The 23,584-nt window shown below is 39.8% G+C and overlaps 1 protein-coding gene across 1 annotated transcript in view; it reads left to right on the forward strand.

Annotated features, from left to right (window-relative positions):
• The first annotated feature begins 5,087 nt into the window (after positions 1-5,087).
• Positions 5,088-23,584, forward strand: part of LPL (lipoprotein lipase) — a 30,275-nt gene continuing 11,778 nt past the window's right edge. Inside the window, exons 1-8 of the mRNA XM_061199361.1 lie at positions 5,088-5,366; positions 12,040-12,209; positions 16,074-16,253; positions 17,573-17,684; positions 18,456-18,689; positions 19,881-20,123; positions 22,081-22,201; positions 22,932-23,114. Of these exons, the coding sequence (XP_061055344.1) occupies positions 5,279-5,366; positions 12,040-12,209; positions 16,074-16,253; positions 17,573-17,684; positions 18,456-18,689; positions 19,881-20,123; positions 22,081-22,201; positions 22,932-23,114 (1,331 nt within the window). The 5' untranslated portion in view covers positions 5,088-5,278. The remainder of the gene's footprint in view (positions 5,367-12,039; positions 12,210-16,073; positions 16,254-17,572; positions 17,685-18,455; positions 18,690-19,880; positions 20,124-22,080; positions 22,202-22,931; positions 23,115-23,584) is intronic.

A 23,584-nucleotide genomic window follows, 5' to 3' on the forward strand; every position in this document is an offset into this window, starting at 1 on the left:
CCTAACTAGATTATAGCAAGGAGGATGTGTGTGTGTGCGCGTGTGTGTGTGTGCACGTGCGCAGTCAAGTTTCCTAATTACTAAATCTAGTGAAAATTTGAAATAAAAAAATATCCTGCTTTCTCCCCTATTTAGCACTAGATAATCTTTTACTCAGTGTTATTAATTCACCCAACAACTATTGACTAAGAACTTCCTAACTTCCCTGCACAGTTTGACGCTGTGGGAAGTACCACAGAGGTGAAAAGAGCAATAGCTTCCTGCACCTTACATATAATTTAACAAAAGAAACAAGAAAACCCCAAATAACAATACAAGAGCTTAAAGTTAAGTCAATTCCAAGTCAAACCTCTTAAAATGGTTTTTTTGAAACGTTACAGTATCACCAGGAAGTCAGCAGGGGGCACTTCAAACATGTCCGCGCTAAGTCAAGCTCAGCTCATTTCCATCTAGGGATTTGATGCTTTGTCTGAAGGTCAATGTGAAGCCCTCTGCATAAAACATTTGTGGTCTACCATATTCAAATCTCATAGAAAGTCTCCTTTGATTTCCTACACGGACTTAAGTTTTTAAGTTTGGGTTTTTGTGGTTTTTTTTCGGAAAAGGGAAAATAAAAACTACTTATAAACAAATATGGATTATAAATCTGTGGGTTATGTATGTGACATTCTTTTTAGTTTTCATGAGTTGTCTTCTAGGAAAGGCCTATATCCTTCTCTGCCCCCACCCCGACCTGTTGTAGTTCCTCTGTGACAGAATCTGTCTCTCTGGCATGTTCTGATGTGCCCCCCTCACTGTAAAGCCTTACTCTAGGACATGCCATTGCAATGCATTATCTTTTTCTTTTTCATTTAGTCTCTCTTTTTAAAAAAATTGACGCTGTTGGAAGGACCACAGAGGTGAAAAGAGCAATACCTTCCTTCACCTTTTGTACAATCTACGTAATCTTTATTTTCTTTCTTATTTAATCTTTTATTTATCTTATGTATCTTTTATTTCTCTTCTTAACTTTATTTAGACAAAAATTATTTTATTTATTTTTAAATAAATTTATATTTATTTATTTATTTTTGGCTGCATTGGGTCTGCGTTGCTGCACATGGGCTTTCTCTAGTTGCAGCGAGCGGGGGCTACTGTTCGTTGTGGTGCGTAGGCTTCTCATTGCAGTGGCTTCTTTTGCTGTGGAGCATGGGCTCTAGGCGATCGGGCTTCAGTAGTTGTAGCACACGGGCTCACTAGTTGTGGCTCATGGGATCTAGAGCACAGGCTCAGTAGTTGTGGCGCACAGGCTTAGTTGCTCTGCAGCATGTGGGATCTTCCTGGACCAGGGCTTGAACCCGTGTCTCCTGCATTGGCAGGTGGATTCTTAACCACTGTGCCACCAGGGAAGTCCCTAGACAAATCTTTTAATGTTGATATTACCACATGATTTTTTTCTTTCTCTTCATTTTTTTTGTTTGTTTTCTTGTGTGTTTGGAAGAGGGGAGGAGATGAATACCTCCAACTCAAGAAAACTAAAATCCTTAAAATGTATCTGGCTTATTTAACACCATACTTTTGTCATCTGAAGCAGTTCTCCCCACACCCCACAATTTCTTTGCCGCCAAAGCAGAGAAAGTAACCTGCTCCCTTTACTTAAACCTGGTGGAGGAAGGAGACAGTAGCAAATTGGCAAAATATAATATTTATTTGTACTTTAACTTTTTAGAACATAACACCCAACTTTACCAGTGGAGAACTATATTCTGTCTGAGTTTAATCTTCCCTTGAACTGCTACTTGGAATTTCTTCAACATAGCTTTGCTGGGTAATGAGTAAAAGAAGAGGTCTGCAAGACCAACATCTCCACTTATCAACTGCCTCAGTCCCCAGATTCCAGAGCTACAACCTCAACCTCATCCTCACCCTCACTGTCATATCATCTCTGTTCAGATACAGATTGGGCTCCTCCCTCCCTTTTAATGCTGGGATATAAGTGGGTAGCAGCAGAAAAGACTTTTATGGCAATATTTAGTAAACATTTTGGTTTTGCTTTTATTAAGGTCAATAGATTTTAATTTTTTATAATTATGATTTTGTATTTATAAATTTTTTGTATTAGCCATGCTTTTTTCTACATTAAATATAATTTTTGCGATAGAGACCATATTCACTTCAGTACTGATGCTCTTTTAGAGCCCACTTAGACATTTCATTAGACTTATTGAGCAAACCAGCCACAAAATAAAATCTGCACTTAACTATGCATGTAGAAAAAATATCTGCTTCCCAGCCTTTTCTCGTTTGCAATTACAGCAACATTAAAATATCACACATCAAATACATTTTTTGTTCTTCCTTTGGATCTCAAAAAAAAAAAAAAACAAACCATACTTCATGGTTTGTGGTTACCGTTGTTTAATCTTCCTTGAGTTTCATATTCCCTCATCTGTACAGTGGGAATATCATTAAGTTTTGAAATGATTAAATGCAAAAAGGGATGAAAAGCGCCCAGCATGTGCAAATAGCAGGCCCTCAATTTAAATGACAGAAGACAGACAAGAAAGAAAGGAAGAAAGGAAGGAAGGAAGGAAGGAAGAAAGAAAGAAACTTTCTTACATGTGGCGTTCTGGAGTTTCTGGTCGTTTCTTCAGGTATGCCCATTTAACTTTTTACTTACAGTTTTAAGCTTATAACAGGAGCAAATAAGAGTACTTGTTTGTTAAACGTTTATACAAAGCTTAGTATCTTTTAACCTGAAGCTTTTTAAGTCTGTTACAAGGGAAATGTCAGTCATGGAAAAAGTCAAGGCTCACACTATCGGTAATAAATAACCTTGCTGAAGTTTGGGCGAGGAACTTCTCTAACGCACATGCTAGTCTGTACTTGGAGATCATGTGAGCCTCTGCAAGAGAACGCAGGCACCTGATGCTCTGAGAGCAGCCAATCAAGAGAGTGCCTTGCCGCCACTCCCAGCTGCCCACTGCTTGTCCCCGGGATTGGAGCCAATCTGTCTGCTTTTCTACCACGCTGAGCTGCTATGAGTGAATTCTTCCTGGAAATCTCTGCAACTCTGATGGATATGCAGTGTAACAGTACAGACCACTCCAAAATCTGTTTCATATTAAAAAAAAAATTACTGTAACTCTTGACTGCTCTGATTTTGTGTCTGTTAACCCGGAAAATCATTTTAAACATATATTATAAGCATCACACTTCCCTTTAGCAATTACGTAAAATCTTCTTGCAGTTCTCTGAAAGGCATAGCAGTGCAGATTGGTTTGGTTGTCTTAACAAATGATATTTATGTGTGAAAATAGACTGCTTGTGTATTCTATATAAGGTAGTAGACATTTTTGCACTTTTGTTTATATGTTATTTATACCTTGAGCACGGGCAATGCAAGTGTACTCATCTTGTGTCATGTTTTAAAATTAGAATTTACTATAGAATTTTTGGAGGACTGCCACATCATAATTATTCATCTGCTGCTTGGTCTGTTCTGCTACTTCTGAAGCTCTTCTGAGGGTTTAATTCTTGGAACATTTCAACATTCCTTTACATGTATTGTAGTATAGACTGCATGTGCACGATGTATTGTTTAATAATTGCAATACAAGACAAATTGTGCTGTGACATTTAACACAGTAGCTTAAAGATAGAACTCTATTCTGTAGAATAACAAACGGAATTATTTGGGCATTATCAGGTATTTTGTTTTTGAGAAAAACTGAAAATATGAGCCTAGTTTAAATTGTATGGCCTTTCATCTTTCTAACATACAAATGTAGATTGTGTGTGTGTCTGTGAGAGAGGAGAGGCAGAGAGAGAGGGAAAGAAGGAGGGATGAGTAGAAGGAAGCATTGAAGGTATTCAGAGAAATAATCCAATATAGACAGTGAATTGGAGGTTTTGGTTTATGAGCCCATTACTCAGATGTAAAGTGGAGAGTATAGAGTTAATTATCCCTCCTGGCTAATTCAAATTCTTTACATTTAAAAAGATATTTGAAAGTATTCTCAGCATTTTGGACAAAAAATGCAATATCCAAAGTGATTTTATTATTCTTATTATTTTACTTGCATACCTCAATACATCTTTTTAATAGCTTTAAGATATAATTTACATACCATAAAGTTTGCCCATTTAAAGTGTACAAGTCAATTTTTTTCATTTATCTACCCAGTTGTACAACCATCACCATAATGTAATTTTAGAACATTTTCATCACCATTCCCCCCAAAAAGTCTCCATTCTCCTCCCTCCCTTATTCCCCAGCACTAGGCAACCACTAATCTATTTTAAGATTTGCCTACTTGTGGATATTTTAAATGAACAGAATCATAGGCTATGTGTCTTTTGTGACTGGCTTCTTTCACTTAGCATAACAATACAGTTTTAGACTATTTGGCCTCAATATTCTGCCTCTGAGGATAAAATGTAATCTTTGCATTCCTTGATGAGTTTGAGGACTGGGTATAATTTTCATGAGGCAAAAATTAGAAACTAGTTAGAGCAAGAGGACTTTCCACAACCACTTGCCATTTTGCCAATGTTAAAATACCAGATTGTGCAAGTTCAAGCTGCAGAACAACGTGTGTTCATGGGTCCTTACACTGACATTGTCCAGGAGAATTGGGGGGTGGGGGGAATAAACAAAAAACAAAACAAACAAACAAACAAAAAAACACTGCAAGTTACAAACGGGATCCATCAAAAGAGGAGTGGGTTTCAGTATTGACCAAATGTAGTTTAACAACTTAACTTCCTTTCCTTGGAAAACTGGTGATTCCAGAGTATTTCACATAAACCTGTGTTTGGTGCTTGTGCCGGGGACCCAGAAAAGCCAGACCCCTTAGGAAAAGCAAATAGGCCTCATAGAGAAAGTAAAATTTCCTTTCTGCCCTTTCCCCCTCTTCTTGCTGGCAGGGTTGATCCTCATTACAACTTGCTCAAATATTTGGAAGTGAATTTAGGACCCTCCCCCCAACTTATGATTTTATAGCCAATAGGTGATGAGGTTTATTTGCATATTTCCAATCACATAAGCAGCCGTGGAGTGGAAACAGTGTCAGACTCAATTTCTCCTCCTCCTCCTCCTCCTCCTCCTCCTCCTCCTCCTCCTCCTCCTCCTCGGAAACCTGCCACTTCTAGCTGCCCTGCCTCCTCTTTAAAGGGTGACTTGCCCTGCGCCAGACCGCTGCTCCAGCCTGCTCCCGCCTCAAGCTCAGCCGGTCCATCCGTCTGTCCCCGCTCCAGCCGGGTGCCCTGTAACTCCCACAGAGGGACGCGCCCCGAGATGGAGAGCAAAGCCCTGCTTCTGGTGGCTCTGAGCGTGTGGCTTCAGAGTCTGACCGTCTCCCGCGGAGGGGTGGCCACCGCCGACAGTAAGTTTTGCGCGCAGACTCCCCTTCACTTGCAGAATCTGCTCAGCGGCCACTTGCGCACGTTGTGAAGATGGGAAGGAGGAAGTAGGAAGGGTTTGCGATGCGTGCCGGGGACTCTCCTAGCCCGAGCGCTTGCCCCAAAAAGGGTCGCCGGGGTGGGATCTGGAAGGGCCACGGAGGGAATTTTTCCTCCGGTCTCTCTGGGGCGGCTCCCACTTCTCCTTTCTCTCTTTCCCGCGTTCCCGCGCTGTCCCCTGCACTCTGGGTGAGGCTGAGTTCCCGGCCGCCTGGGCTCAGCAGGGAAGGGAGCGGGGGGCGGGGGGCGGGGGGGGAGAGTGTGAGGGGCGGGACCAGGGGGGCGGGAGGAAGGGCTCAGATGGCGGTGACCCGCAGCAACTTTTTCGCTCGGCGGGGCCCTGGAATGAAAGGCAAGGGAGCCAAGGTGACCCTGGCTTGGCCTTGGCCGCGGCTCAGTCCCCGTCATTGAGAGCGCGGTTAGAAAGTGGCCCCTTCTGGAGAAGCTGGCCCGTGGCCGGGGGTGGGGCGGGGGGGTTGACCGTCACTTAGGAGTACAGGACATTCTTGCTCTGCACGTGGAGGTGGGAGGAGAGGACGCGGGACGCGGAGTCCTGCGGACGCAGCGTCCTGCAAGAGTTGGGGCTCCGGGAAAGCTGTTTAGCTTCGACTCTTGTACGCTCGGCTTTTTTTAGCGGCCAGCAAACCTAGCGAAGGGTTGACCCTCCTGAAAAACGTGGCAGAGCGACCAGCAGTCTGTGGTCGCTGACTTGGGGGTTGCCAGGTTTGCACTTGGCTACCCTTACTGTCCTGCAAGCTGAGCTCGGCTCCGGGCACCCTGCCCCGCGGTGCGGTGGCGAGCACTTGGGGTTTCTTGGGCGCCGCCGGGAGGCCACTGGCTGAACCCCAGTTACCTCTCACCAGGGTTGAGGCATCGAGGCCGGATGTGCATTTCTTTATTGCAGGGAAGATGAGTTCCCAGCCCGAGACCTGCCACAGTAGAGGCAGCCTGTGTTAACTTGAACCTTGGTTCAGTTAACACACAGCAGCAACTGAAAAGGCAACTGAAGCAAGTCATGAAAGGAGGCAACATTTTCTTTTCTCTTCCTTGGTGGACTTGCAGTTAGGGCGGTGTCCTTCGGTTGTGCTTTCAGGCGGCGCAGTCTGCAGTGGTTCAAGTAATAGTCTAGTTTGTCTCTGACTTTGGTTGCTGCTAAAGGCTTGTTTTATTTCAGCACAAAGTTGTGAAATAACATTTTTAATAGATTAAAAAAAGAAAGTAGATTCCATCAAAGCTGATAAGAAAAGTATCTTTAATGTCAGACCAGTTTGGGAACAATGGAGGTTCAATTAGAAAGTCTTAAACATGAAGTAGCATGTGCCGCTGGATAGTGTTTTACACGGTCCAAGAAAATGGTTGGAACAAACTCCAAATTCTTATTTCAGAAAGTACACCACAGAGTAATGTTACTTAGACTAGAAAACACACACAAATAAGTGTCATCCACAGATTGAGTTTTTTCTAGACTCCCTGAGAGATTCAGGACCCTAAATTCCTGGGCTAGTCAGTGGTCATCTCTCTGGGTTTTGCTTCCTCAACTCTAAAATGAGGAGTTTGGACCAGACTCAAAATTCTCTTAGACCCCTCCAGATGTAGAGAACAAACTTATGGATACCAAGGGGGGAAGGGGGGATGGGATGAATTGGGAGATTGGGATTGACATATATACACTACTATGTATAAAATAGATAACCGATGAGAACCTACTGTATAGCACAAGGAAGTCTGCTCAATGCTCTGTGATGACCTAGATGGAAGAGAAATCTAAAAAAGGGGGATATATGTATACATATAACTGACTGTCTTTGCTGTACAGCAGAAACTAACACAACAGTGTAAAGCAATTATACTCAAAGAAAAAATTCTAAAAAAAGTTCTCTTAGACCCCTCTAATTCTTTACTCTTTGATGTAAATGGATACAAGTGATTAATGAATTAAATTGGATTTTAATCAACACATGCTTTTCATGGCTGTAAATGCTTTGTAAGGGAGGAATCATTTTGAAGTGGACTTGAAATTAATCCTTCTCATCCTTCCCTCCCACTCTCACTCTACTGCCCCACTCCCCCCCCCCTTTATATTGTGCCTCTCCCAACACAGCAAATTTCTGCCCCCTTTATCCTCCAAATGAATTTAGGTAGGAATGTAAGAAATTCAGAGTAGAAAGGTACCAGTGTGGGGGAATGGCAAGCAGCACCCCCTCTGGGCTCTGACTTTACTTATTCATTCTCGATTTCTAGGAAAAATATGAGGATACAGGCACTGCCCTCAGCTCTTTGCTCTTGGAGGCACCACAGTCTCTGCGTGGCCCCATTAGGAAATTTGAAGAGCTCAGTAGCTGCAGTTCTATTTGACTGGCCATAGTGAATTTCTAGGCTAACATCTGAGTTAAACATGTTGGGTGATGACAGCAAAGTAGCAGGTACCACCTGCAAAGGGAGCAGAGCTCAGCAAGAGAGTGATTGATTAATAGCTGTATGGAAAGGTGGGAGTCAGGCACTGGGGAAGACTGACAATGGGAAATTTTCACTTTCTTTCAGGCAGTGTATTTTTAGCTCAGTACTCCTTTTTTGCTTTATTCTGGGAAGAGAAATTGGGCTGCGCATTTTACGGCCACTATTTTAGCAAACACTTTTTTTCTATAAAAATAAAAAGTAAATCGGCTTGTTAGGTAAGTCAAGCATATTGTTTACATTGGAATATCTGAAAACCTCAATTAATTCAGTCAGATAACAGCACTGATTCCCCCGACCCACGCCCCGCCTATTGTTTTTTTTTTTCACTTGTTTTTTGGCATTCTACAGAAGCTGAGCCAATAACTGTGACCATCAGCCTCAGAGAGGAGGTGAATTACTGATGAAGTTCTTTAGGGGTGTGTGTTTGTGTGTGAGAGAGAGAGAGGAAAGAAAAAGAGAGAAAGGAAGTAGAAACTTCTAAGGGAATTGCATTATAATTGAGCTCCTGTATCTCATGTCTTCATATAAATGTTAATCTTATTTATCTGATAACTGTGAACTGCCTTTAGAGTCTCTTTCCTGGGATGCTCAGTGTTCCTCCTATAATGTACCCTCTATAAATGTGCCTTTAAAGTGCTTTGACTTCTCAGCCTAATTTCATTCCTGTGAGTTATTATCCATATTAAGATAACTCCTTGTCTTTGTTTATACACATAGATTTTTAGCTATCTATTTAGGAATTTAGGGATAAAGATTATATAGTCAAGAAATGCATTAACTTGTAACATTCCTGGTGCCCCAAATTCTCTCCCCTTAGTGTTTGATAAGAACAGGTCTGATGGTGTGATGTTACTGATATGATAAGCCAAATTCAGAATAGGGGCCCTTATAAAGGATTAAACCTTATGCACCTCCCCCCTGACACACACTGTTCTAAGGCGGCTTTAATTTCTAAGGGGATCTGGTGAAAGGTCCTTCTCCCCTTAAAGGGCTAAGGGCAGAGTCACTAATATCATTTCCATGTATGAAAAACAATAATTTTTTTAGCAACAGTTGAGTCAAATCAGTTCATCTGCCAGCCAGAAGCAATCCCAGTGTATATATTAGGTCAACTAAACATACTCATAATGACCCATAATGAATTGATGACCCATAAATCAGGGTCCATCCTTCTCCCTAACTCTTCCTGGCCTAAGTTTGGAAAGCACACTCATTTTTAGAATGCCAAGACATCCTTGAGGGGTTGGAAACACCAGTAGTGTGGAAATACCTGTCAGAACGCCAAAGAGAGGGAAAGACTGACTAAACACCAGTAACATTTATGATTTCAGATAAAGAACAAACATAGAATTGAAAACATCACGTGGCATATAGAGTGGTATTATTTTCTTGTCAAAGGCTTCATTATGTTTTCTGTAACTTAAAATGAAAAAAAAAATTCCATGAAAAGTGAAACAAAAGTTTCCAAATACAAATTTGCTTGAGAATGTATGAATTTCCTATCATTTTTCTTTACAAGCGATGTACCCAACAGAAAAGGTTGGTTGTGGGAAACTGGAACTCTCAATGAGCCGAACAGATAAACTGATACAAGATCTATAGATTGAATAGACTTTTCTTTTTTATAGAAATATACAAATCCTGCCTTAATAATTTCAAAGAATATTCTTAGTCATTTCAAAACCACCAGCAACACGAGAGCCACCATGTTGCACAATTCTAGGAAAAAATAGAATAAAAGTGACTGGTATCCTCTGGAGTTATGCAAGGCAATAATATTAAATATCAGTTTGGCAAATAGGTGGTGGGCAACATCTGTCTGCCAGATTGTTCAGAGTATTTCTGCTTTAAAAAGCTTGCTGATCGAACATGTTAAAATAAGACTGTTATGAGAGGAAACATGAGTTATTTGATATAGAGCAAATATATAGAGGGTAAAGTTAATTTAGTTTTCAATTTTCTAAAGCACTTTCTAACAGTAAAAGAACTTCTTGGGCAGAATCTGAAAGTGGAATCAGATTAACAATCTGTAGTTTTTTTTGACCATCAGATAAATAATTAGGCCACCAGAGTGCTTTCTGGTTAGGAAGGAAAAGGAAGACCCACATCTTCAAATGAGTTGAGAGGCAGAGAATATTCTTGATTGATGAATGGATTTCAAGTGAAATTTTACTATATGGAAATGAAAAAAAAGCTTTAAATATCAATAGTCTATCACAGTCTTTTATTTGAATAAATCTTCTTAGAATGTTTAGGTGCTAGGGGTATGTGTGTGTGTGTGTGTGTGTGTGTGTGTGTGAGAGAGAGAGAGAGAGAGAGAGAGAGAGGGATCAACTTGTTGCATGTAATGAATCACTTGCAAGCAACCACAATATTGTTTAAGGAATTTTGGGAAATAATTAAAAAGGAGAATGCTGGTCAGTCCTCAGAAAATTATATTATAACCTTGATTCAAATGCCTGTACTTTCACTGTACTATATCATTCTTATTTTAATTTTTGGTCTGACTTTTGCAATATTATTTGAAATTATGGATTTTCAACTTTTGTGAAAAGAAAGAAGGTTTAGATTAAGAAATTAGAAGTATTTCTAAGCAACCTTAGTTATTTATCTTTTTTTTTTTAAAGAGTAAATAGTTGTTGTTGTTTTGTTTTAATTTATTTTATTTTATGGTTGTGTTGGGTCTTCGTTTCTGTGCGAGGGCTTTCTCTAGTTACGGCAAGTGGGGGCCACTCTTCATCGCAGTGCGCGGGCCTCGCATTATCGTGGCCTCTTTTGTTGCGGAGCAGGCTCCAGACGCGCAGGCTCAGTAGTTGTGGCTCACGGGCCTAGTTGCTCCGCGGCATGTGGGATCTTCCCAGACCAGGGCTCGAACCCGTGTCCCCTGCATTGGCAGGCAGATTCTCAACCACTATGCCGCCAGGGAAGCCCCAGTTATTTATCTTTTGAAAGTTTTAAATAGCCAAATCTAAAATCTATAAGTTAGTACCTTCTTGTAGTGAATGGATAGGTTTTTTGACTTCTTTTTTACTTGACCAGAAATTAGATAACTTCCTAATATAACTTCCCTTTGGTGTGCTTGCTTTATAAAAGAGTTTGATTTTATTTGCAATACAATTTACTTAAAGTGTTCACTGTGATATTATATGTACTACCTACAAATACCCTGCGAAGATTTATCAACATTTAGAAGTATTGTCCAGAGAGTCAAAAAATAGGCCAAAGTTCTCTTTCTCTGACTCACTTTGGGATTAACTATGAAGAACCAAAGTGGATTCTTTCCAAAACCACCTTTGCTATAGTACTTTAAGCATGGACTTTGTGTGGAAGACTGTAAAGACAAAATTGAGAAAAGAAATACTGGTGGGAAGAATTAACCATAACTCACACATAGCACAGATATTTCTGAACAACCCGCTAAAGGATTTTTAAAACATTTTAAAGTGATGTATCTTGCCATGCTGGTGGGAATGATTCCATACAAAAACTTCCCCATGCTTCCAACTTTTCTTCTTGCTAAAATTTAAAACAATAATGCTAGTGAAAAGGAAACAACCTTCCTTCAAATAAGCCTTATTGTATCATATTTTGCAGGAAGACAATCTCTTGATGTAATCAGAGATTTAAAGAGGGTGAAATCATATATGAAGTAAGTGGAACTATATAACACAAGTGCCCTGAGCCAGTGTTCTCTAGAAGAACTACAACCAAGAGACCTGGGTTCTGGTCCCTACTCTCTCTCCCACTATTGGCAGCATAACCTCGGCTAACTCACTTAAATTCATATTTTGAGAGAAGATTAATTAAGGAATTCCCAAATAACAGTTCTCTTACTTGAAACTGTATACACCACACACACACACACACACACACACACACACACACGCCCCTTGACTGAAAAAGAGCTGAAGAAAAGGATAGAAGACACAGAAGAGGTCAATATTACTTAACTCAGTTATTTTAAGGCTGTCTCTGTCAACTTTGAGCACCACTGGAGGATACATTCAGTTTCTTGTTTTTTTTTTTTAACTTTAGAAACAAAAATAACATTGGTGGTGTTTGCTTGTGAATCTAAAACATATCAGTCCAGCAAGTAAAACAACCCTCTAATTAACCTCCTATCCAATTTTTCCTTTTCAGGAATTACAGGAGGAAAAGATTTTATAGACATCGAAAGTAAATTTGCTCTCAGGACCCCCGAAGACACAGCTGAGGACACTTGCCACCTCATTCCTGGAGTGACAGAATCTGTGGCTAACTGTCACTTTAACCACAGCAGCAAAACCTTTATGGTGCTCCACGGCTGGACGGTAAGAAAGGCTCCTTAGGAAGGAGCTGAGTGGCATGAACCAAGCATTCTGATTGGCTTGCCCCAGTTGTTGGGAGCCCAGTGATGGGAACCCAGTGATGGCTTTGCTTTAAACTTGAATAAAGACAATTCTGGCTCGGGGTGGGGATTGAGGAATCTAAAGCCAAAGGTTCATGGGTACTTCCTCTGGTCAGTGCCAGCCTTCATTTTACCACGGTACCTAGCTGTGACCTCGAACCAGCCATTCTCCTGGGCCTTTGTTCAAGTACAGAGAAGAATATAGGTTACCATTTAGAGGAGACAATGGAAAACTGGCATGATCCTGATTCATCCAGCACATCGCCAAAGTCCTTTCCTAAGGAAGATAACCTGTAAGAGGGAGGAGAGGGCTGGAGTGGAGGGAGAAGGTGCTGTTTCTGGTTCTGCTGTGCCATTCTCCAGCTCTGTGATGTGGATCCAGATACCTCTCATCCCTGGGCCTCAGTTTACTGATCTGTAAAACAATGCGATTAGACTAGACGTCCCTCCACTTTCAACATTCTCCAATTGTAAACTTTTGGGAGCTTTACTTGAGAGGAAAGAGGGCTAGCCAGGGAACTGTCAGCGACCTGATAAGAATATGAATAAATATGCTAATTAGTCACTTTATATGGTATAGTTCTTACTTAACTACTTTAGCTTGTTTTCAATATTTTCAATCCTTAGTGAGCAGATTTTACTGTTTATTAAAAAGGACTTATATAAAATTGATGGTTAAAGAGATATTATCTTTCCATTATGTCAGAGCTTGTGAATAAGGTAATAGACACTAAATTCTAATGAGATGAATTAGCTAATGATTGATACTTCCAGTCCTGATTTCTTTTCCTACATAACTTAAGTGCCTTTGTTATTGACAGTGTAGGACAATTGCTATAACTTTTATAGAGATGAAAGCAACTAGTAACAGAATTCACAGGGATGTTTATTTTAATAAAATACATCTATTTACTAGAGTTAACACAGTAAATTTCATATCTTATGATAAAATTACATATTCAAATTCCTAACATAGATCTTTTTATATTTTAAGAGGTTTAAATAGGAAAACATAATCTTTAGTGATTTTAGAGACATTTTAGTTGTATGTAGTCTTGGCTGTTAATACTTTTCAAAAATGTTTAAGCTTAATAAACATTTATATGACAGACATAAATTGAATATCTCAAGCATCTCAATCTTATCCCTGAGAGAATTTTATAATTTAAGAATTTTTGAAAAACATTTCCTTCTCACATTAAGATGACATGACTCACCTAGTATCAGTAGATAGCACCAATTTCTATCATTAGCCTTACTGCCCAATAAGCCCACTTATATTCTTCACATCATATGTCCTGACTTTTTTGAGTGCCTGGGCTCAGAGTCTGGGCCACTGGCTGTGAGACTGAGTTTCATCGTACAGAGCTGGTCGGTCTGTGCAATAACTCATCCAGCCGTGCTGGATAACCGATCTCAGCCATTTCAGTCAACTCCCTGGCTGGTTCAGTGGGACCACCTGGCGCAGGTGGCAAGGAGAGCTTCAAGTTCAGCTGTATGCCTGAGAATCAAAGCTTTTAAAAATTGGTACTGATTTAAGGAAGCACAGAAGAAAAAATTAGGAAATAATACCTTTTCAGAATTGAAGACGGTGGGTCCTTGTTTTCCACCCCTTTGTTGGGGTTACTTATAGCAGTGTCTTATGTTAAATTAAAAAAAGAAAGAATTAGATTGGTTGTTAGGCAGTTACTAAAAGTATCAGTCACTGTAGGAGTAAGTTGGGTTCCTTGCCCTTTGACAGATTACCTAATTTAGAAACACTGATAGTACAGAAAAACTTAAAATAGGTGCTGAGAGCAAATGAGATTTTCCTGCCTTATCTGAGGTAAGCAGCTCAGCGACTCAAGGGCGTAGGACTAGGGGAAGTGAGGAGGTTTGTTCTGCAGCTTTGACGAACCTGAAAGAATGCTTAGCATGCAGTGTGCACAGGACACATCCCAGAAGGCAGTCAGACACAGCTGTCCTGGAGCTTGGCCACCTGCTTGTGTTTAAGTCCAGGGTTCTCATTGTGGTGTTGGAGATCTTCACCCCTGGCTGAAAGGAGTGATTAACATTGCATTCTGAAGAAATGACATCGTCCTGTCTCAAAAGGCAGCTGCAAAGGGTGGCCAGCCTGCAACCTCTAAGAGAGGAGAAAGGGAGGCAGGACCAATTCCTTAGGGTTTTTTGCCGGGTGGGCATTCCAGCTGGTTCCTCCAAAGACCCAGGCTTGAAGCAGCCTCACTGAGACATGTTCAAAGAAGACTTAAACATGTTCCTAATGGGCTCACATCACCTATGTGCCTTTTCTTTTTTGTTTTCTCCTCATGCTGGAAATAGATTATAGAGCTGGCATTTTATCACTGCAAGTAGATTGGGAACCAAAATGGTCACAAGAAGAAATTTTGGAGGTGGAAAGTAACTTCCGGAACATCTGATTCTGACCCCTTTGTTTTATAGGTAGCCTAGTAAGGTTAATACAGTGCCTGTGTTCATAGAAGTAATCAGTGGAAGAGCTGGGATTGGAACCAAGATCTCCTGAGTCCCAGGCTTGCTTTTTCCTTGCACAGAGCACAACAATTTGGTGAAAAATCGTGCAGTTAGTGTCAGGAGTGAAGAGAGAGCTCATGTTTTAATGTTTTAGCCTAGAAAATAGACTGAACAAAATGGAAGCATAGATTTAAAAGAACACACCATCTAAGATCAAAGTTTTAAATGAAGTCCCTTGGTTTGGGAATTCAAGAGTCTTATTTTTGTCCATTGGCATTACTCTAAGAAGAACATAGGTTTTACAAGCTTCCCCTTAAAAGCTGCCTTAAACATGGATTTCAGAATCTTTCTCTGTTGAGTACATAGTTGAGTAACCTTTACTATGGCTACAGTATGATCTGCTCTGAGGTAATATTAGGAGTGGATAGATTTGCGGATTTAAAGTAGGTTGTTGCTGTGTACAGGCTCCTGGCAGGGTGGCATGGAATTTTATCATCTGCAGTTTTTTAATGTGTTTTGATTATTTTAAAGTAAGCATCTTTGCAAAGATGTCCAATGTCTCTTCTTTAATAGCATAAGTCTTCTGACTTTGAATTTGGGGGCCTTTATCAACAAGAAGCAAAGAATTACAGTTGGCAGTCTGCTTATCTCCAAAACAGGACCAATCTAATAATTTGGGAAATGCAATTATTAAGCCACATTAATTTGCACTGTGATAATCAAGAATTTGAGAGAATTGTGAAAAAGTCTGAACTGAAACTAATCATTTTCTTATGTATTAAGAGATTGCTAAACAAAGTTACCTTCTGTTGGAATAGATTAGTATGTTTAAAACTATTGTTTTCATTATCACATCAAATGTTGTACGTAAATGACCCTTTATAAGAATAAAGGACATTCACATCTCCCAAATTAATTTATTAGCCTAATTGAAAGTATTAAAACTAAATTTCTTTTAAAATCGTCTGTAATTCTGCTGCAAATTTTTAACTTACTCAGATTGATCTTTCCTTTTAATACTATAAATTATTGAAGTTTTACTGAATTTATAAAATATGCTTTTAAAATTGAAAGCTTTGGTAAACCTCAGTCTGCCATTCCTGAGCTCAACACAGTCCTTCTTTGGGGTACACAAATTTGCCTCAGAAGGGTCAGGCAGAAGACTCTGAATACTCTTGTGGTTTGATTTTTGTGTCTGAGCCAATGGGCTTCCTGTGGGTTTGTTTCTTTTTACCATTTAATGTAGGTGTATTGGGCTGACATATCTATAACAAGTTGTAGGTGGATATTTTAAGAATGCTGGTATCATCCTCTTCAGGTGACAGGAATGTATGAGAGTTGGGTGCCAAAACTCGTGGCTGCCCTGTACAAGAGGGAACCGGACTCCAACGTAATCGTGGTAGACTGGCTGTCACGGGCCCAGCAGCATTATCCTGTGTCTGCGGGGTACACCAAGCTGGTGGGACAGGACGTGGCCAAGTTTATCAACTGGATGGCGGTAAGACTGGGGGAAGGAGCCTTGTATGTCCAAAACAGATCTCCTGGCTACAGCTGAATTAACGACTGGTCGTTGCTCTTTTTCACTTAGATATAGATATTTTCTGGGTCAACTCATATCTTCAGAATAAGCCTGGACATTATTTTCCGGCTAAAAGCATCACTATGATAAGAATGATAATGCTATAAAGCCCATAAGGCATAGTCCTGCCCTGCCCTGCCCTGCCCTGTCCTTTGATATTTTCATGGTGAATGGATTTGCTGAGACCAAGAACTAAATGGGCAGAACGGACAAAAGCTTGTTATTTCAGGGCAGAGGGAAGATGTCATGTTCAGCCAAATCCTTCCCTACCAGTTGGCTGGCACATGGAAATTTTATCCAGGGTTTGACCTGTTAGAATACCAATCTCTTTGAGAAAAATATTAATAGTACTTATTCCTTAGTGTGGATTAAGGATCCAGATTTTTGTTGAGGGTTAGGGGAGTGATGGAGATGAACTAGGGAAAAATGGCAGGAAAAGTCTGTAGGATATGAGGTGCTGAGAGTGAGGAGTTTTACTCCCTCTGACTCTCTGAGGCCATTCTCTGAAAATTACCTTTGGAAAGTATCTCGGGGTTGAAAGGAAGCTAATACTCTCACAGGACCAAGTTATTTAAGTCAGATGCTTGGAGGTAAAAAATAAGCTGTTTATTGGCTGCTCATTAGAAGATAAAAGTTCTTTTCTTGACTCTTTTGCTAACCAGGAGAGTGAATTTGGACAAATCAGATCACCTTCCTGGACCTCAGACTTCTCATCTGTTGAATGAGGAGGCTGGACTCTATGTGTCTGTGGTCCCTTCCCCTGTAATATTTTCTGATTTTAAGTCATTGCTTGGCTAACCTGAAAGAATAAAGTGATGCAGGGTATTTAGAGTAGAGAATAATGAGTTAAATATATGTTTGTATATGTATGTATCTCTTCAATATATATACAAATATCTATATATAAATATACACATATACATATATTTTCAGATGTATGGAAATTCATGTTTCCATACATTTCTATTTCAGATGTATGGGAAAACTTTCTAATTTAAATATGTTATTAAGGAAAGAGAAAATCTCAACACTATAGTATATGTTCCTCTCCTCTGTAACAGGAAATTAAAATAAGTAGGATTAATTTTCAGTATTGCCTATATTTTCAAAACAATATATTTTATTTATTTATTTATTTGGCGGGAATACTGTTAAACTTTTATTTTATTTCTTTTAGCATTGATATTTTGCAAAGAACTGTAAAATATCAAACACCTTTTTCTTTTCCTCTTCCAAAGGATGAATTTAATTATCCTCTGGACAATGTGCATCTCTTGGGATACAGCCTTGGAGCCCATGTTGCTGGCATTGCAGGAAGTCTGACCAATAAGAAGGTCAACAGAATTACCGGTAAGAAAGCAGTGCCATTTTTCTTATAACAAAAGACTTGAGATGCCTGTCATTTTCTGAAAGAGAATCAGACTGTTTGTCAAACAACCATATGTGAGTGGTAGTCTTCTGGGTACACCTGGCCATTTGGTTATCTCATGGGAGGGCTCTTTTTCTGGAGTAAGATAAAACACAGATGCTTGCTCTCATGAGCTTACCGTCTAATGGCAGTAGAAGAGAAATGGTGCAGAGTTAAGCACAGAGAGCCCAGTGGTGTCTCTGAGAAACCCATTTCCCTCCTCCCTCTGCTCTGTGCTTTGATAGTTTATTGCACACACATATGTCACCTCTCACATCAATACTGGGAAAAATGAAAAAGGACCAACACCAGAGGCCATTTGGAAAAAGGAGTCTTGTCATCTGGGCCAATAGCAATTGGTTGTTTGGCCTGTGTAGAGAGGAAGAAAGAGCCCAGCACTATTTAAAGGCCTTCTAACCAGGCTCAGAAATAATTTATTGATACAAAAGGGAATCAAGTCATCCTGAGTGAAAATTGTTATTTAATGGCTAGTTTGAGAAACTCAAATTTTATTTGAGAAGGAGTTAAGCTGCTTTTATGAATCTCAGTAATTTAAAAATCCAATCACTATAGAATAGGAGGTGCTAATAAGAATCTATGTGGCTGCCATTTACATTCAAATGATGAGCAATGGAATGATAAGGTGATACTGGAGGAGACTAAAACTAATGGGAATTTAAAAATCTCTGAGGACTTTTTGTTTTCCCACTAAGGCCTAGATCCAGCTGGACCTAACTTTGAGTATGCAGAAGCCCCAGGTCGCCTTTCTCCAGATGATGCAGATTTTGTAGACGTCTTACATACATTCACCAGAGGGTCACCTGGCCGAAGTATTGGAATCCAGAAACCAGTAGGACATGTTGACATTTATCCTAATGGAGGCACTTTCCAACCAGGATGTAACATTGCTGAAGCTATCCGTGTGATTGCAGAGAGAGGCCTTGGAGGTAAATATAATTTAGAAGTTAATTAAATGTAAGTTTTTGCCTTAACTGTTACTGACCAAGTGTCCTACCCATTCTCCACAAGTACGTGGTTTGAATACACACATTTAGCAAAGATATGATTTTGAAGAAGTCTGTCACATTCAGCATGACCACCTCAGAGCCTCAGTACTTCCTGTGGTCAGACAGGCATTTCATCTTATGTTATATTGTAAACTACACTTATATTGTAAACTACTGCACTTGCAGTAATAAAAGGAAAAAAAAAATGGTGAGATTTAGACAAGAGAACTGCACTGCCTTTGAAAGTGTTATCTGGCCACACGTTAAACTTTGAATACAGTTGCAAAACAAGTAGAGTTATTTTGAATTTTACTAAAAGTAAAGGACATGTTAATTAGTCCAAATTTCTTTTGTCAGCCTTTTAAAGAGATGTACAAATCAGAAACAAATCACCATTCCCTAAGAATAAATATTCCAAATTTTTAAGAAGAAAATACAATTTAATATTAGTTTTTAATATTTACTTTAATAATCATGTTAGCTGTGTTAATTTTATGATTTGTTTTAAGGGACCTTTGCATACCTTGTGGACAATGGGACCTACCTGTAGTCAGTATGCTCAGGTGTTTTGGGCATACATTATAGAATTTACAACATAATGTTACTAATTTCAATTGTTATAAAGCTTATGGTAATAGCTGCACATTTATGACATTGCTGATTATTTCTATAATTCATTTAATGTAAAAATCATTAGCAGTGACACACCCCTCAATTATACATAGTATCAATATCTATGATAAAATACTATTAATTTAACAATTATGCCTGCCCTTTATGATGTGGTTTCTAGAAACATTTAGAAGTATTATATGCTTTCACTATAAGATAAAGTTGTGATAAACTGGGGGAAATCAACTTCTATCTTGGATGTCTCTTATTATAGCTTCATAAACATACTCACAAATGGAGACAGCAAAAACATTAAAAGTTCCCTATAAATTTGCAACTTTGGCACTCTTGGGGGTAGGTGAGAAGCTGCTGCCAAGAGTACCTCCTTAAATAGGACCTACAATCAAGGGGGTCATTTTATTCTAACACCACACCTCAACTATTTTAGACATGCAAGACGAAACACTCATTGTGGACTGTCACAGAGTTGAAATGTTCTTTGTGTCTCTTTTTCCCCAGATGTGGACCAGCTAGTGAAGTGCTCCCACGAGCGTTCCATTCATCTCTTCATTGACTCTCTGTTGAACGAAGAAAATCCAAGTAAGGCCTACCGGTGCAATTCCAGGGAAGCCTTTGAAAAAGGGCTCTGCCTGAGTTGCAGAAAGAACCGTTGCAACAACTTGGGCTATGAGGTCAATAAAGTCAGAGCCAAAAGAAGCAGCAAAATGTACCTGAAGACTCGTTCTCAGATGCCCTACAAAGGTAGGCTGGAGACTGTTGTAAATAGGAAAATTGATTTGATCCTACTTTTCTTATCATGCTTGTTGCATCACATGTACTGATTCTGTCCATTGCAACAGAGATGATAAAATGATGTTGCTAAACTCCGATCCCTCACTTGTGTTTCTGTTGGTAGAGAAGGAGTTGTACTAATCCATTTTACTGAAGCTCCTAATTCCCATTGCCAGTAAGGCCCAGGGCACAACTGCACTGCCCTATGCAGCAGCCCTGCTTGCCACCATCCTTTGTACTTGTGACCATTAGCATGGGCCACTGCATTAGCACCAGGCTCCAAGTTAATCTGAAACCATTCATCCAGGGTCAGCAAACTATGGCTCATGGGCCAAATCCAGCCCACCACCTGCTTTTGTAAATAAAGTTTTATTAGAATATAGCCACACTAATTCATTTCCGTACTGATTAAGGCTGCTTTCATGCCTCCACAGCAGAGCTGAGTAGTTGGGACAGAGACTATTTGGTCCCACAAAGCCTAAAATATTTACTATCTGGCCCTTTGTAGAAAAAGTTTGCAAACTCCTAAAGTCTGCTTTCAGTGAAGGCAAGAACCACCTGTATTTGAAAATATAACTATTCCTGGAAGGGAAGTCTATACCAAACTTACTAAGATATTCCCATTTTGCCATGAATTTGTTCACAGTTGAATTTCAAACTTGGCAGCTTGTTCAGAGCAAGACCTGCAGGAATTGAAGGGAGAGAGGAAGAGGAGATAATCAGATAAATCTAGCGAGAGGGACTAATATCAGAAAGGCTAGTTTATGTGGAGTCCAGGTGGAAGTATGAGGGAAGAGATGGCATTGAAGAACAGTTTCCCAGGGTAAAATATATCTGATAGAGGCACCCATTTTTAAGGTGGTTTGTTAGACTCTAGAGGTGCATTTGGTGGTCCAGAGGTTTGGAGCATCTATAATTCAAGGAAACCTTTTAAGCAATGAGGGAATCCTTAGTTTCCTTGACTTTTCAGAATGGGGAAGTGTGTGTCAGGTATAGAGGAGACCATAATCTTCTGAAGAACTGGGCAGGGCTCACTCATCCCCAGCATCCTGCCTCAGTGTTCTCCGGGGACACTTCAGCAGTCAGACTTCCCTTGCTCTGGTCTGTGGCGATGCCTGCAAGGGCTCCATTTAACCCAAACTGTTTCTCTTCATCCTTTACAGCTGTGTTGCAAGCCTGCTGCCTTTCCTATCCCTTAACCTCTCCCACGTCCCATCTACTCAGGGTTTTTAGTAGAGATGGGGAGAGTAGGAGGAGGTGTGGAAGTTTAAGTACCTGCTTCTGGAGGCTCTCCCTAATACAGAACACTTTAGGAACTGGCTGTCTTTACAGCCTCACTAATGATTTAATGAAATAATGTTATTGTGAGCCTATTATTTACTGACTGTGTGCTAGACAGTGGAATAGAAGGTACACGTGACCCTCTGAACTGAAGGAGCCTACATACAGGGTAGGGAGGTCAGACATACCCAAGAAACATGAAGAAACACGGTCACATACAGTGACAGTAAAAAATACCAAATATGCTTGTTCCAGATGCTAAGGGACAAAACAGCCAAGGAAAGGTGGAGTTCATAGAGAAAGCTTCATGGGAATTTTGGCCTCTTGGTTTGATCTTCCTAGTACCCTATCAAAGTTGACTACTTTCTGGGTCGGCTTTAGCAATTCAGATACACCTGGATTCTTCCTATCCACTACAACCACACTTTAATGCAAGGGAGTAGAATTCAAATTCTGAATTTTGTAGTAGTGAGCACTGTACAGACATGAAGAAATCTTTCCAAGCCACACATAATTATAGTCATGTATGAGCACTTCCTGTTGATCATTAGTAAGATACTGTCTGTCGTTCAGAATTGCCTGCTTATTTGGGCTGTAGTGTTTCCATAAAGACTGATCAGAGGTTGTTCTGCTTTTCTCTCTACAGTCTTCCATTACCAAGTAAAGATACATTTTTCTGGGACTGAGAGTAATACACACACCAACCAGGCCTTCGAGATCTCTCTGTACGGCACTGTGGCTGAGAGTGAGAACACCCCCTTCACCCTGTGAGTAGCCACGGAACATGACCTCCAGCATGTGGGTTTATCATGGCACTGCTACCTGCTCTAACCATTGGTCTGAGGAACAGAAGAGGCATAGGACACCTAGAAAAACACATAGTTAACAGAAAATTTTTTAAAAAGCTATATGGCAAAAGATGTTCATTGCAGTGGTACATATAGTAGCATAAATTAGAAGCAAAGCAAGTGTCCAAAACTGAGGCAATGGCTAAGTGAATTGTGGTTTAACAAATCAATAAAATCAATCTAGCCTCTAAAAACTGTAATTGTAGAAAACTAGGTAAAACATGGCAAAAAGTGAAAGATAAAACATGAAGTGAACAAAGAAAGAATAGAGAATTGTATTATGTACACTATGACTGTAACAAAGGACACGTTCACATATCAATACAAATTGAAAGGGAATATATGAAAATGAAAATAATATCTCTAAATGGTGGACTTATGAACTTTTTTCTCTTAAGAATTATATTACATAGTTCATATTGTTAGGATAAAAGTTGGAATACATTAAAGGTCCACATTAGTGTAGATATCGTTTAAAATACACTAAATGCCATTGACATGCATCTTGCGTATTTTGTTGGACATTTTTTCCATTTGAAAAATATTTCCCGAACAGTAAAGCTATTTATATCTTAGGAGGAAGAAAAAGGAAAAAAAAAAACAAACCCTGCTTTCCAGAACTAACCAAATATGTTGATTTTTTATTCAGGCCTGAAGTTTCCACAAATAAAACATACTCCTTTCTAATTTACACTGAGGTGGATATTGGAGAATTGCTAATGTTGAAACTCAGATGGATCAGTGATTCATACTTCAGCTGGTCCAACTGGTGGAGCAGCCCCGGCTTTGCTATTGAGAAGATCAGAGTAAAGGCAGGAGAGACTCAAAAAAAGTAATTAAATTTATTTTTCTCCATTCTTTTTTTTTTTTTAAATGGTCATTTTGCTTTCATCTCTAGCCTACAAAGGTAGCTCACATGTTTTTTTTTCTTTAACATCTTTATTGGAGTATAATTACTTTACAATGTTGTGTTAGTTTCTTCTGTATAACTAAGTGAATCAGCTATATGCATACATATACCCCCACATCCCCTCCCTCTTGTGTCTCCCTCCCACCCTCCTTATCCTACCCCTCTAGGTGGTCGCAAAGCGCCCAGCTGATCTCCCTGTGCTATGCGGCTGCTTCCCACTAGCTAACTATTTTACATTTGGTAGTGTATATATGTTAATGTTACTCTCTCACTTCCTTCCAACTTACCCTTCCCCCTCCCCGTGTCCTCAAGTCTATTCTCTACGTCTGTGTATTTATTCCTGTCCTGCCCCTAGGTTCTTCAGAACCATTTTTTTTCTTTTTTTTTTTTTA

This window comes from Eubalaena glacialis, chromosome 9 (assembly GCF_028564815.1).
Source record: "Eubalaena glacialis isolate mEubGla1 chromosome 9, mEubGla1.1.hap2.+ XY, whole genome shotgun sequence".
Taxonomy (NCBI): Eukaryota; Metazoa; Chordata; class Mammalia; order Artiodactyla; family Balaenidae; genus Eubalaena; species Eubalaena glacialis.